The sequence below is a fragment of the Cinclus cinclus genome, chromosome 4 (genome assembly GCF_963662255.1).
Source record: "Cinclus cinclus chromosome 4, bCinCin1.1, whole genome shotgun sequence".
Lineage (NCBI taxonomy): Eukaryota > Metazoa > Chordata > Aves > Passeriformes > Cinclidae > Cinclus > Cinclus cinclus.
Window position 1 is genome coordinate 55,131,990 of NC_085049.1, and position 14,744 is coordinate 55,146,733.

At 40.8% G+C, this 14,744-nt stretch overlaps 1 protein-coding gene across 1 annotated transcript in view; it reads left to right on the plus strand.

Annotated features, from left to right (window-relative positions):
• Positions 1-12,901, plus strand: part of RFX4 (regulatory factor X4) — an 83,124-nt gene extending 70,223 nt beyond the window's left edge. The window contains exons 18-20 of the mRNA XM_062492522.1: positions 1,454-1,616; positions 4,022-4,160; positions 12,629-12,901. Coding sequence (XP_062348506.1) covers positions 1,454-1,616; positions 4,022-4,160; positions 12,629-12,901 — 575 coding nt within the window. The remainder of the gene's footprint in view (positions 1-1,453; positions 1,617-4,021; positions 4,161-12,628) is intronic.
• Positions 12,902-14,744: the final 1,843 nt, after the last annotated feature.

The following is a 14,744-nucleotide window of genomic DNA, read 5'->3' on the forward strand; positions in this document are numbered from 1 at the left end:
TCTTGGGGATCTCAGTGGTCCTCTGTATTGTGAGGAGATAAAGACGGAAAATTCAAGAGTCAGTGGCAGAAAATGCAGGCATGTGAAAACAGACCTATCAGGAATATGCTTGGCCACAACACAGCCATGGATTTCTATTGTAAGAGCACCAAATCACAGCCTGCTGAAGCTCCAGTTTGAAGTTGGACTTACCTTGTGAAGCTCAGAATGCCTTCAGTTGCAGAATTAAGCATTTTCCACACAGACACACACACACAAATATTTGCCCAATTTTGCCAGATAAAATTACACTCACCTGAAGAAAATTATACACATTTGAAATAGGCTTTTCATTTCCCAAAGCCATGGAGTGGACACAGACCTGGGAGTACAATGACTTCCCCCTCTGAATTAAACCCTGTCATGGTACAGGAAGTCCTAGAATCCATACTGAAAAAACCTGAGTCACCTCCTGCAATTCCTTTTAGCTGAAGAAAAAGAGTCAAGAGTGCCCAGAGCCCCCCAAACCAGTGTTCTCATTGGGTTAAATTCACTGTTCTGGTCCTCATTTGCAGGGTAATCTCAGCCAGTATGGTCATGACCTCCAGCAAGAGTTGTGTTATACTGGAACAATGGATCTGTCAGCCTCCTGAGTGAAAGGGGTGTGTGCAAAGGACAAAGGTTTCTCAGCAGCTGGCTCATGAAACTGGAGTTCCTGCCTGGAAGGGATCAGGATGATTAAAAAACTCAGCACCTTCTAAGCAAAATGGAAAAGCCACTTCTTTGCTCTGCTCTTCCCACAAATGCTCTACATGACAAAAATAAATTAAGTCCAGTCTCTGCTGCCACTAAAAAAAGAGAAAGAAATGTTATTTGCAGGAAGGAAACGACTAGGCTATTTTTGTCTATCTACTTGTTGTAATTTGGGGATCTTTGTAGTGTTGCCACTACAAGGGCTGGTACTTAGTTGGGTGGAACAGGTACAAACTGCAAAAGGTTTCAAGATATTTATTTGCATAATGCTAATTATTTTCTAATCCTTCATTGTTCTGATCATACTTCCTTCCTCAGTCCAGGCCTCAGAGCTGAGCAGGCCGCCAGCCCTGTCCATGTGAGACAGACCTCAGGGTTTTGTGCATCATGCCCGAGAAATCTTAGCACTGGTGTTCTTCCATTCCTATGGAAGTCCTATTACAGGGTTTTGTTTTTTTTCTGCAAAATTATTTCAACACCACACTGAAAGTCCCCAGTGTGAGCTGTTCCATATACACTTCATTCTTCTGGATCCTTGCATGCTCCAAACGATCTCTATGTGTTGATATTTATGCCTCAGATAAAACAGGTCTGTTCACTTTGTCAGTGCACTTTCCACGATCACTGTTTGGTTGTTTTCCTACAACTGTCTCAAGGCACGGCACCTCTGTGGATGACAGCCTGTGTTAACTCTGTTCCTTTGGCTCCTCTCTGTCTGCAGGGGCTATGCAATCCTACACGTGGTCACTCACCTACACTGTGACAACAGCTGCTGGGTCACCTGCTGAGAATTCCCAACAGCTGCCCTGCATGAGGAGCCCACACGTCCCTTCATCGTCCGTCACACACCGGATACCTGTGTATCCCCACAGGGAAGAGCATGGGTAAGGCACTTACAGTGCCTTGGGGTTTTTTATATGTTTTTGGTGGGATTTGGATGAACTTCTGCTTAGGTGGTGTTTTTTTTTTTTTTTTCTTTGAAATACAGTAAAAGCTGTTTCTTGATGTAGTTAAGTCTGTATTGCAAAGATGCTGGTATCATAATTCTCTGATTGTTGTTGCTATTCTATAATTATATTATGTCTTAATTTTATAATCTCATTTAATTCTATTCAAAACCACAGTAGGCCGGGAGGAGATTTTCTAAAAGAGAAGCTTAAGTAGATTTATTGTCTGATTCCTGTTTTCCTGTGCCATGTTTGAAAAGACTAGATGTGCCTAGAGAACAACCCTACCATAGCACGTGTCTGGAGAGGTGATCCTTCTTTTTGCTCAGCACTGCTGAGATCTGCACTGGATTTGGATCCAATTCTGTACTCTCCAGTACCAGACAGACCCAGGGACACTGGAGTAACTCCAGAAAAGGGCCACTTTGTTGATGATTGTGGGACTGGACCATCTGTCATATAAAGAGAGGCTGAGAGAGCTGAGGTTATTTAGCATCAGGCAGAGAGGGCTCAGGAAGGGTCTTATCAGTGTATATAAATACCTGCTGGGGGATGTAAAGAATACAGAGACAGGTCCTTTTCAGTTGCATTTAATGACAGGACAAGCACTAAGAAAAGTACAAGAAATTCTATTTGAACATAAATGTACAAAAAACTTGTTTTATTGTAAGTGTAATCAAACTGCTGCCCAGACAAGCTACAGAGTCTCCATCCTTGCTGATGTACAGACTCCAGCTGGACAAAATCCTGGGCAGGCTGCTCTCGTGGACCCTGCTTTGAGCAGGGGGCTTAGACTAGATAAACTCTACAGGTCCCTTCCAACCTCAGAGATTCAGGGACTACTGTTAACCCTCAGATGAAAAAAATGTTTGAAATTTGAAGATACTGACACACATCACCCATAATATTTGAATATTCTCTGTCACCAAAATTTGCTCAAGGGTCAATTAAAATAATTACAGGTATAGATTTATGTAACATTATCTCATCTGGAAAACCTTCAGACCCTTATTAAAGCTCTCAGCACAGTTTTTATTAAGCAGCACTTCTGTGCCATCCTCATTTGATTCAGTGCATAACACATAGATACCCATAACTAAAAAAACAATCCTAAACTAATCAATGGAGAAATAATAGACAATACAGCAAATGCCCAGGTACTGCTATGATGCAAGAAGTTCAAAAGGTTTTACTGTGTTGCTCAGTCTTGTTGCAAACTCACTAACTTTGTAGAAGTGTTTTCCCAGTGTGAAAGACTCTAAACTGTTTGGAAGGGTATCAGGAGATTAATTTGAACCCTGCATCTTCTTCCATCTTGGATGTGATTAGGTTTAGATATCTGTTTGAATGTCACTGCTAAGCCCTTACTGGGAAAACCTGGATAAGGAGAAATCTTAGTAAGAGTATCTGGATACTTTTATCCAGAAATATGACTGTTAGGTGGAGGCAGAAACAGAGCAGCACAGAGGTTTGGGAGCTGAGAGTATTCAAGACTTGGGACAGACACAGGCAGTGTCTATGTTATATTTATGTGTGTATATATGTGAGCATTCATTGTTTCTGCAGAAATCTCTTGCCTCTGGTGTTGGATTATGGTGATTTGAATAAACACCTTAATCTAGGTCAATCAGCTTTTCTGAAAGACAACAAAGATCAGACGTTCACATGTTCACAAAAATGGGGAGATTGCAGAAAGTGTCCATGCATCTTCTGCTAGTGAATGGTCCAAACCATGGTGGCCAACAAACACTAACTCAATAGCTAAGGAAACTTCTCCCTCCTTTGCCCCTGGATGTCCCTAGATAGGAGACTGGGATTCAACAAAGAAAGTAGACAGGTTCTCCAACCTCAAATCCCACTCCTTTATTGAGTTTGCTGTGCTAAAGCTGAACATTGTATGCTGCACATTCAAACAATTCACTTCTCTCCCTCCCAAAAAAGGAACATCTGACTGCAGTACAAGGAGATAGCTGAACTCACTGTAGTTCTTCAAGTCAGGGTTTACCATGCTTCCTCAACCTGGAGAGCAATTTACTGGGAATATGGCATTAGATAACAATAAAAGGGAAAGACATTTTCTCCTCAGAAAGTGCAGAGCTAAAGCTGCAGTTCAAAATTAGTCACAGAAACACGCTGGGTCTCTCTATTTGATGTTGTGCTGGACACACTTTCACTGGTGGCATCTGCTTCCCATCTAAGCTGGAAAATATATTTTTGGAAAAGATTTAAAATATGATCCTCCAATTAAAAAAACAAACAGTGGTATATTCCATAAAAGTTGTGGAATTATTAGTGGGAATAAATGATTCTGCTTACTAACAGTGTTTTTTGATGTATTTCAGATACACAGGAAGTTACAACTATGGTAGCTATAGCAACCAGCATCCCCATCCAATGCAGAGTCAGTATCCATCCTTACCACATGATACTGCTATTTCTGGTCCACTTCACTACTCAGCTTACCACAGAAGCTCTTCACAGGTAATCTGGATTTTTTAATTGATGATATTTGTTATAACATTTTAAATAATTCAGTTTGTAAATTTATCAGTGTATTAGTTGTCTGAATCAATAAGCTGTCTAGATATTGATGGGCTCCTATATTTCTTATTTTCTAATATTACCTAGGAATCATTTAATTTTAGTGGCAATCAGAAGTAGCTTTAGATTGTCAGTATAAAGCATTTACTCTAAAATCCAGCAGTCTGAACCAAGGAATGTGTCTCTGTTTTAAGGAGTAGCTAAAGCAAAAACGAATATATCTGGTTTTATGATTCTTAGTTGTTGGGAGCAGGAAGAGATCCCTAACAAGAAATAAAAGTGCTCTCATTTAGCTGAAGATGCAGAAGCCATAGTGAATTCTTGTGGCAGTCTCTGCTTTTGAGCATAACCCTGTTTAGGAATTTGCCAAAACAGTGAGTTCTGCATATACTTTGAATAACTTCAGGACACCACTGCAGAGATTGTTTAATCTGTATCCTATAGTCTCCTACTTCAATGCTGAGAAATATCAGTAACTCTTCCACCTCATGAAACGGGGCCAGTAGGAGCCAGCACAGTTTAGGTGTGAGGATCAGATGTGGCAAGAGTTCCAAAGCAGTGCTGCTGTGGGAGAGCTTTAGTGCCTCGTGCAGCTGGTGCTTCCCCAGTGTAGGCAGCTGCTCTCTGGGCTCTCTGCTGGAAGATCAGCAAAGGGCAGATACAAGGAGGAGGTGATAGCATCGGGGTATTCCACCCACATGGCATCACTTACCCTTTACTAAAAATTTATAAAAGTGTATCAGGAACTGCCATGCTTAACTATCATCACTGGACTGCAACGGTTTCATACCAGAGTCAGAGATGTGAATTTGGTAGTGCTTTGAAACTGAGCACACAAAAGATGCATCTCATTCTGGTCTTCAGAATCAGTCTGCTACATGATCTTAGAGGAGTTGTTTCTCCTTTTTATGCTTCATTTTCCATAGCTGTAAGATGAGAATCATGGTATTGATCTCCTTAAAGCTTATTGAGATCTGTACACACCCAGTATGCTCATTTGGAACACAACAATGGCTCCCTGGCCTATGGAAAGGACAAGCTACAACTTCTCACCCATTTGTGTCACACCTGGTCTGTCAGACTACACAAGGCTTTGTCTGAGAATTTTTGTAGCTGCTCTATCTTCAGCAGAAAAGTGCGTGAACATTTAAGTGCAGTGTCCTGGCACAGCTTTGTTTTCCTCCATTTTTCAGTATAGCTCTTGCCCTGTTATCTCCAGAAACAAGTAAAGCAAATAAAGATCAACACATTTTTAGGTTACTCATATCCTGGTTAACAGGCTGTATGCAAAAAGTAGCAAACATTGAACTCAGGCAAATCTCTTTCATATTGTAGTAGGCTGCCTCTACAAGTGCAGATGTCAGACCATTTTTTCCTCTCTTGCTAGTCTTTGAACTGTCTTGAACACATATGAAGAACAGCTACGCTTTAATGATCACACTTTAAAGGAGAATTGTTTCAATTTCTATGTGGCATGCTCTTTCTCATGCTGCTTATAAACTGAGATGGAGTTGCACAGCAGGACACAGCCAACAAAACCCTATCAATGTGCTTGTTCTGTACTGAGAGGAGCTACAAACTGGAACCTTACTTTTGAAAAATTATTTCAAAGTCTTTAACAGTTTGATATAAAATTTGCTGACAGTGTTTTTAAAGCTAAGTTATCATCTTTAAAATGCCTGCCCTGATAATAAGTACTTTCTTAGCTACTTTTAACCAAAAAGCAGTTTGTAAGATGACCCTAATAAGATGTTAGGGAACTGTTCCTTTTCTAGTGGTCTTTGTGTGGGGGACACGTTGCAAAGGAGTTGCAGTAGAACTCATGATGTTGCAAAATAAAAATACACAAAGCCAAATTTACAGTGAATGTATCAACAGCTGCCACTATACTGAAACCAAAGGAGCTGCAATGTGCAGAGCTGTGGGAGTATAATCAGCTGAGAAGAGGAGGCATTGACCATAACTTTCAAAAGAACTCTTTGTTATAATCTACATTCTGGCCAAATATAGAACTTTGGCTCAAATTTAGAAACTATTCTACCATGCTCTTCAGGATAGTGTCTAGGGATTAACTCCTAAGAAAAAAAATCTCTGTGGATTCAGGGAGAGCCCTTGTCCCAGACAAGGGTCTGAGCCAAAATAGGTGACATGCAGTTAAGGTGGGGTTTAAGCTACAGCTATTAATAATTATTTTGGTCTTGAAGAACATCATATCCAATCTCTTTCTGTGGAAAAGGTTGACACATGCCAGGCTTTATCAGCTACTTTGAGAGTTTTGATTTTGTCATTGGAATCCTTAGAGTGAGGCTGTGCTGAGGAAAAAAGTCACAGAGATGTAGATATTTTGCTATTTATTATTTTAATATTTATTATTAACTATTACTTTACAGACCTCAAAACGTGCAGGTGGGGATCTGGCATTATAGGCTAATTCCCACTGACGACTATGACTCTTTTTGATGACAGGAACAGTCTGTTCAAACCTTGGTCTTAATCCGAATTTTTCCTTCCCTCTCCACCTGTGAATAATTCTCAGAATGGTTCCTTACTTGTAATTCCAGGCCTGATTGTTCATTTCTTGACTTGTGTAGGAGTGCATACACTCTGATGCTATTCCACTACCTTATAGAAGGAGATTGTTTAGTGTGTGTGTGTACATAAACACATCCACTCTGAGACTTTATTTCATCAGTTCTTTGTCTCATCTGCTTCTACAATTTTAAGTACCAGGTGCCAAGACAGAAAATAGGCAACAACTGTGTCTAAAAGTCTCTGAGAGGTCTCAACCTACGTTGAGTTTTGCAGAGTTACAACACCTTCATGAAGTCCCACCTGATCCACCTCCACAGTGTAGGCTTGACTGGCTTCTGAGCACAGCTTTCACCTGCAATGTTCACCCTGGCTGGACAGGTCGTAATCCTCTTTCAGACTACCCAAAGTATTTCAATTCACACAGCTCTACCTTTTCTTTAGACATGAACTAATTCATGCTTCAGTAATTTTTCTTTGTAAATTTCAAGGCTAACCCTTTTAGTAGGAAAAATATAATTAGAGAAATCTGCAGCACTATACATTTTAACATATCTGGTGACATATAAAGATGCACATCCTTAACTATAACTTCTCAAATGTGTAGCTGTAGTGAATCACACTACATGTAGGTTCAGTTATCCAGATCTTATCTCTAGCAACAGCCAGAAACAGATGTGTGGAGGAAAAGTCCTAGAAATAGGGTAAGTGGAAGGTGGTCCTTTCACCAGCATAGCTGTGATGACTTTGGCAAGAGCTAACCTAGGGATATAGGGATATCCTGAGCAGGAAACAGCAGCTGGAATGAGGTCTTTTGTAGCAAACCACTCTCCACTACACTGTCTTTGAGCTTTTTTTGTACATACAGACTTTGTCAGAGGTTGTATGAAACACTGACTATCTTGTTAATTTTAAGTCTGTTATCTCATAATCGCATTGGGTGCCCTAGGGTTTTTTTGGGTGATGAGGTATAGTGAATATTCATTCCCTGTTTATCCACTCTCACCATTCAAGACATTATAGATCTGCATGATTCCTTCCTGACCTCCTCTCTGTCATTTCACTTGCAGAATTAAGCATTATCATCTCTTTAGTTTCTGATGTGGCACGTGCTCTGTGAACAGGAGTTGTCCAAGGACTGCAGGGCAGGTGTAGTCTGAGGAGGGTGTGAATGTCTTGTTCTCTCAGTTGTGCTGAGCAGGGAAACCTGATGGAGCTGGAGCTCCCCTCCAGCCTTTCTGTGCAAACCTGATCTCAGAGTAGGTAGCAGGGACTCAGTCAAGAAGCTGCCAGATCAGCCACCTAGACCTGAGAATCCCCCCTAGATGCCACACCAAACACAGCCTCATTTTACTTTTTCTCCTTTGCCGCTCCCAAAATGGAACAACCATCTCCAAAAGGTCGATGTTAAGTGACAGAGAGCCATGGAAGTAGCATAGCAATGTTTCTCCTTTTGTCCCATGCAGCTCCTACCTTAAAGACAGGAATGAATCTATTTATTTATTTATTTATTTTTGCTGCCTTTAAGCTGCATTTATGAAGGTCATACAAGTTTACTTCCATGTCCTGTACAGAACACATCACTCTGGAAAATGCTGCAGCAGTTCAGTCTGCTGTTCAGCAGTAGACCAGGTCTGCACCTCTCAGAGACCCAGAGCACAGTGTTTGGGCCATAGTCAAAGGAAATTTAAGCAGTGTTTGTACTCTGACTCTCCTGAACTGCTCTGGGCAGTGCAGCATATGAGTGGTCTCATATCACTTCCCAGGGTGCAGCATGCAGCACTACCCAGTTTTTCTGTAAAATACTGCATGCCACAATTCCACTAAACCATGTCTTCCCTTCATATACCTCTGCAGCAGGATTTTCTAGAAGCAGTACTGGAAGACAGTAGTAACTCTTTTTGTGACAGTGGGGGAGCCAAGGATATCCTTTCTGAGTCAGAGTCCATGCTTCAGCATCCATTCTTGTTGTTCTGGTTCATCTACTTTTGGAAAACAAAAAGAAGGGGAAAAGTTCTTACTCCTCCAGCACATACACATTATAAACTCATGGCTGTACCAGTGCAGTAAGAATAACACCCTCCCCAATAACCACTCTGTCATCAAACAGCTGGTAATGACAGAAAGACAAAAATACTGCCCAAATCCCACCCATGCAGCAAGAGTCATTGTTCCCAACTGTATGGCTTCATAAGGGCCTTGAGACTGTTAGCATGTAATTGAAGTAATTATGCATTGAATGCAACAGGAAACAGATGTCTTAACTTCTTTTGAGATAATTACAAATAGCATTTGCCAAAGGCTCCAAATGCCACTCCCAAAAGTACCAAAATCACTTGGACTTCAAAGTTTCACTCAGCTTAATTAACAGATTCAGTAAGGTTCAATGTGTGGAGATAAGGGTGATAAAGATAGATTTAATCAATAGTTTTGGCTATGTCATTTTATAAGATTTAAGCATATTTTTATGAAGTTAATTTATAGCCAGCTCTCCACAATTCAGTAGTTTCTGGTATGTGTTACTTGCAAGTCCTAAAGTGGTGGCTAACACGCAAAATTAATTTATAGCATTCAGCAAAAGTGGGACTTAATACAATGTAAAGTCAGAGCCACAGTCATAAGGAAAATATTTTGTTTGGACATTGAAACCATTTATAATTGGTTGGTGAGTTGAGAATAAAGAAAAAGGGATTATTTTCCATCTTTTCACTGTAGAACCTCAGCCTTCACTTCATGGGAAGATACACTTAACATAGTATTTTCTAAAATGATACTAAAAGAAATCAAATTCATTTTACTTTTGTGGGCAAGGCCTTAACAATAATCTGCTCAAAGTCCCACAGGCTTAAAGGGCTTCTTGTCTAGGTCTAACGGCAGCAGTAGTAACAAGTGTGAGTCAACCCAGAAAATGGTGATTTCCTGTCAAGAGTCCTCCAACAAATGTCGCTTTTATATCTGGCAAAGATCACTAGGCCCCAGTGTTTTGAGTTCAGCTTAAGCACTCTTCATTAAACCGGATGTAGAGTGTGAAAGGTGATTCAGGCAGCATGGGCAGGCATCCGCCCAGATGGCTCTGCTTTGGACACTCCAACAAGGCTGAATAGATGCTTCATTGGGTGAGTTAATAGTCAGGCAGGGGCCAAGGAGTACTTTAAAAATATTGTCTTTCAATAGTCTCTTCACTGTAGGGAAAAAGAAGCCACTGAGTCATTTGCGATTAGCTGACCTACTGTTACAAAACTTTCCATCTTGCATTCAGTCATAACAGAATTTATTGTAAAATACTGGATATTTAGAGTCCATGTTATTTTCAAGCAATTATTCTTTTTACATTCATGACACATTCATAAACACAGCTGCATCGGCTGCACTCGATGAAAAGGAAAAGCAGCACACTGTATCCTGTCCCCTCATGCAGAGCCATTCCCCTGCCTTCTCAGCAAGCCTAAGCATGGCCTCTGGGCTGCATGTTGGAGGAGGAAGATCTTTCTTTTTTGGTGCATCCTGAAGTTCATTCTGGGAGCCAAGATTTAATTTGCTCATGGCACAAGTTTTGTGGTTCCAAACGACCAAGAAGACATAATGTGGCTTCCCCACATAGTGCTGTGTACAACAAGGAGACCCACCACAATATTCCCAGAGTTCATTAACTTATTCTTGATGATAGGTGAATGTTTTTACTGACTACAAATTTTCAAATAGTGAATTATACTGGCTGAAGGCAGGGATTTCTCTTGTTGTTTGTAAGGGATATGAAAGCAAGTAATTCCCCCATTAGAAGTCACAACCTTCGTTTCAAAACCTCAAAGGAAAATTGCACTGAATCAGGACGGCAAAGGCTTCTGTTATAGTTAAGAACAGAACAGATCAATTATCTCACTGTGAAGAAAACAAGAGAGAATCGCTGGTGTATTACAGTAGAAGGCTAGGATAACCCTGTTGTAAATACACTCTTTAGTACAAGAACCTACAGTACTTTCAAGTATAGATCAGCAGGTAATAAAGGCAAAGACCACCATAACTGGTATCAAGTAAAACACTACTGAAGACAAAGAAGGAAATTTTTAACTTGGGAAACATTACTTCAAAGCTTGAGTTTCATTGTTGCTGGACATTGGAAGTTCTCATCTTCAGTGAAAATTTTTGGAAAGCCAACAAGTCTGAAGACTTGATTCTCCTTCAGTGGAATAGAAAGCTTTTTACACTCAGTGTGTAAGCTCTGCTGAACTTCCCTACTGAAAAAATTTTCTCTGGGGTGAACATGGAAATTGAGATGGTGTGGTATAGACCTGTTGTCAGTGTTGCCAGGATGGCTTATTCTGGCAGCTGGATTAGCAGAACAGTGTTGAAATGTCGATGTTCCAGGGTGGTGTTGCAGTTTAACACCCCATTTCAGCAGCTGTGATCGCACAGGTAGATCCAGCCTGTGTGGTGATGGGAAGTACAGGATAGATAACACCTTTGATGTCTTCTCTCCAGGACACACAGGGATGTGCTAAATCACTAACTACAGTAGGTTGATCAAAAAGTCTTTTTCTCCTCTCTAGTTAGGAGTGGCCAGTGTGTGGCTCTGAGCTGCCTGAGGCTTGTGAACTGATCAAATATGTTTGCCAAGGCTGGGCTGCCTTCCTGGCTGTGGTCTGAAGGGAGACAGCACAAACTCCTCATGGAGACACTGCTGCAATTGCCTTGGGCTTATGCAACAGTTGCTTATGCAACTGATTGACCCCGGGCCCATCCACAGTGGTGTAATGTAATGAGACCCCTGGGGAAGTTCTGCTACCTCCCTCCTAGGAGCACCTACACCAGCTGTTCTCTCCGTAAGCCTCCAAAATATGAGGGAGGTGATTTGCAGCCATAGAAAGCTTTGGTATGCAACTTGCAAAGTCTGTAAGCATCAGAAGCGATAGTGCTACTTTGGTAATAGCCTTCTAGTTAAAGAAATACCACAGGGTATTTCCAAGATATGGAAATCTTAAATGTGACACTTGGCAGAAAATGTATAAAGATGTAAAACGTAGAAGGTCTGAAGATACATGGCTGGCCGAGAGTAACAGGGAGCCTCACCATCTCTGTGATGCACATGGATAACGGGGACCAAACAGGGAAAGCTGCTCCTCAGGCACAGCACACAGATGATCTGCTGCTGCAGGATAGACAATAAGATAAATACATGCTAAGCAAACCCTCACAGGCACAATTTACTTTCTGTTGCTGGACAGCCTATGGCTATAGAGGGCAAAAGCAGCTCTGTTTTCCTTCCTATCTTGTCCTTCCTTAGTGGAAGCCATTTGTCAAACTTCTTTGATTTCTAGTTTCCAAGTGCCACTGTGAACAGCTGGGGACTAGAAGGATTCTTCTCCTGCTTCCCTCTTTTCAGAAGTTCTCCAATTAGCTGCTGGCTCTGGGACCAGACCACACCATTTTCCTGCAGAAACTGTGAGGATGTCTTTTGAACATTTTAAGGGAAGGCACCTTCCCAGAAATAAATATTCTTTTGCTCCCCCCTCTCAACACTTCGTTGAATGAGGAAGAGTTTGGTCATTTTATTTTCTGATTTTTAGTAAATAGCAAGTTTTTGAGGAAAAGCGGGAGAAAAAAAATCAATCTTTTTTTCTGCTCCCAGATACACCTAGCACTTTGATAAATTAATTCTATATTTAAAATCAGTGACTGTTCTGCAAGACTTCCCCTGAAAATTTGGTTTACAGCAGACATTGATTATCTTTCACCTTCAGTATGATACCTTGTTGTTGGATAGCTCCTAATTCATATGATTTTGGCTTTTATAAACACAGAATTGTAACACCACCAGCACTTATTTTAAAATGAAGTATGTGGCAGATGATTCTTTGATTTAATTTTTTTTTTAATTGTAGTACCCTTTCAATGGCCCAACATCAAGAATGGAGCCCTGTTTGATGAGCAGTACCCCCAGGCTGCATCCCACACCAGTGACTCCACGCTGGCCAGAGGTCCCAGCCGCCAACTCCTGCTACACAAGCTCCTCCATGCACTCCACAAGATATGGGAATTCCAGTGACATGTACACGCCCTTGACAACACGCAGGAATTCTGAGTACGAGCACATGCAACACTTTCCTGGCTTTGCCTACATCAATGGGGAAGCCACCACAGGCTGGGCTAAATGAAGATGACTTGTATCAGCTGAGCCCGCACACTCACAAGAGTTACAAAAGCTTCATGCTGTGTGGGACTTTTCGTGGATGTTCTTCAAGGGAGGTGAAAATGGAAAAGATCCCAGGCAGATAAATGTAGTTCCTAACGTGGGCAGATTGCAGATCAGTATGACTGAGTGTTCCTGTAGCCGAAAAACACTTTTGTGCTCTTCTAGACCACATTTTGGGCCGATCTGTGCCTTTTTAAATTCTGGGCCAACCCTGCGTGCTCCCAGTTTGAGTGAGCCATTTTTACCTCCTCTCTCATTGACAAACATTAATGAGTCTTACAAAAAAGAAGTACTGAAACAGGACCTATTTATAATTTGAACTGAAGACAGGAAATTCACCCTAAGCAAAACTCCGTCATCTGTTCTTCTTGTAAGCTCTTAATGCTTTCCTTAAAAACCATTCTGCCAAGTCATCACTTACTCATATCAATTCCTCTATCTGGTTCATTAAAAGGACACCTGTTGCTGTAGGTTTCAGTTTACACCTAACTTTGTATGTTGATGCACCTTTCTGTTGATCCAGTAAGCTTGACCTTTACAAAAGAGAAGGAAGGACATGTATCATTGAATTGTACACTGCCTTAATTTGACTATTGTTCTTATTATATATGTATTTGTGTTGAGTTTGCACAATCTGGAAAAATCTAACTTCTCTGGTCAGTAATGACAAGGTAAGAAGGGACTTGGGGACTGGGAAGATTTTGGATTCAGAGCCACATATGTTAAATATGATGATATGAAGCAATTATATAAAGAAAATGACAATGCAAACATGATTATTTGCTTAATTATCTATTGACAGGTATGAAACTTCTCTCAATTCCTTCACGTGGTGATAATTCTCTATTACGTCTACAAAAACAAAATTCAAAGCTGTGCCTTTGAAGTTATTCTGTACTGTGTATGTGTGGAAAAATGTATTGTATTTTGGGGAGAATTTTTCTTAGACATTTTCTGTCAGATTTGTAGCTATTTGTGAGTTTTTGTTAGTTTTTATTAACATAGCTTTTTCTTCTGTATTATAAAACACACCAAGCAATTATGGTGGACCTATTACCCTATGGGTAAGAAATAAATAAATGGAAATATGACAACAGGCATTTTAGTAATTGTTTTGTAAATAAAATCTTTGATAGCACCCAGTGTGACGGTAACCATGTTTATGCCTAAAATGGACATAAGTGTTATTTGTACAGTTGTGCAAGATACATGAGGGATTTTCACACCCAAATAAAGTTCTTGAAAGTAAATAGATGCCAGTTAAATTTACTTAAATGTAAAAACTTCTGCAAGCTGCAGACCTTCAAAAATGTTGGATGTCATGATGTATGTTTTTATCCAAGGAAGGACTCAAGAACAGGCACAATTCATGGCAGATGGGTGGTGCACCCCTACTTGCCTGATGGACTGGTGATCATGACCTGCCACGGTCCCTCCAAGGACCAGATGCCTTGGTGAGATGCCTGTGTGTAGAACTGACCAGAAACTCAAGACTCGGTCTTTGGAAGGATCAGGATGGAGGTGAACCCAAACACCACTCAAGGGAAGCCAGAAGCACTTCCTCTTTTTTACAGGAAATTGTTAAACCAGAAGAAGCCTGATCCCCATTGACTGAAAGAGAGGGGAAAATTAGACTCTCTTAGCATACAAATATTTCATATCCTTCAATACTTTTGGGGGCAACTCCATTACCCTGATTTCAAGAGCTCAGGTAGACTATTCAGGAAACAGGAGTGATGTTGGATGCAGTGTGAGACTCAGAAATAATAAAACCTTTCTGTATGGAGAACTGCAGCATCCTGGGA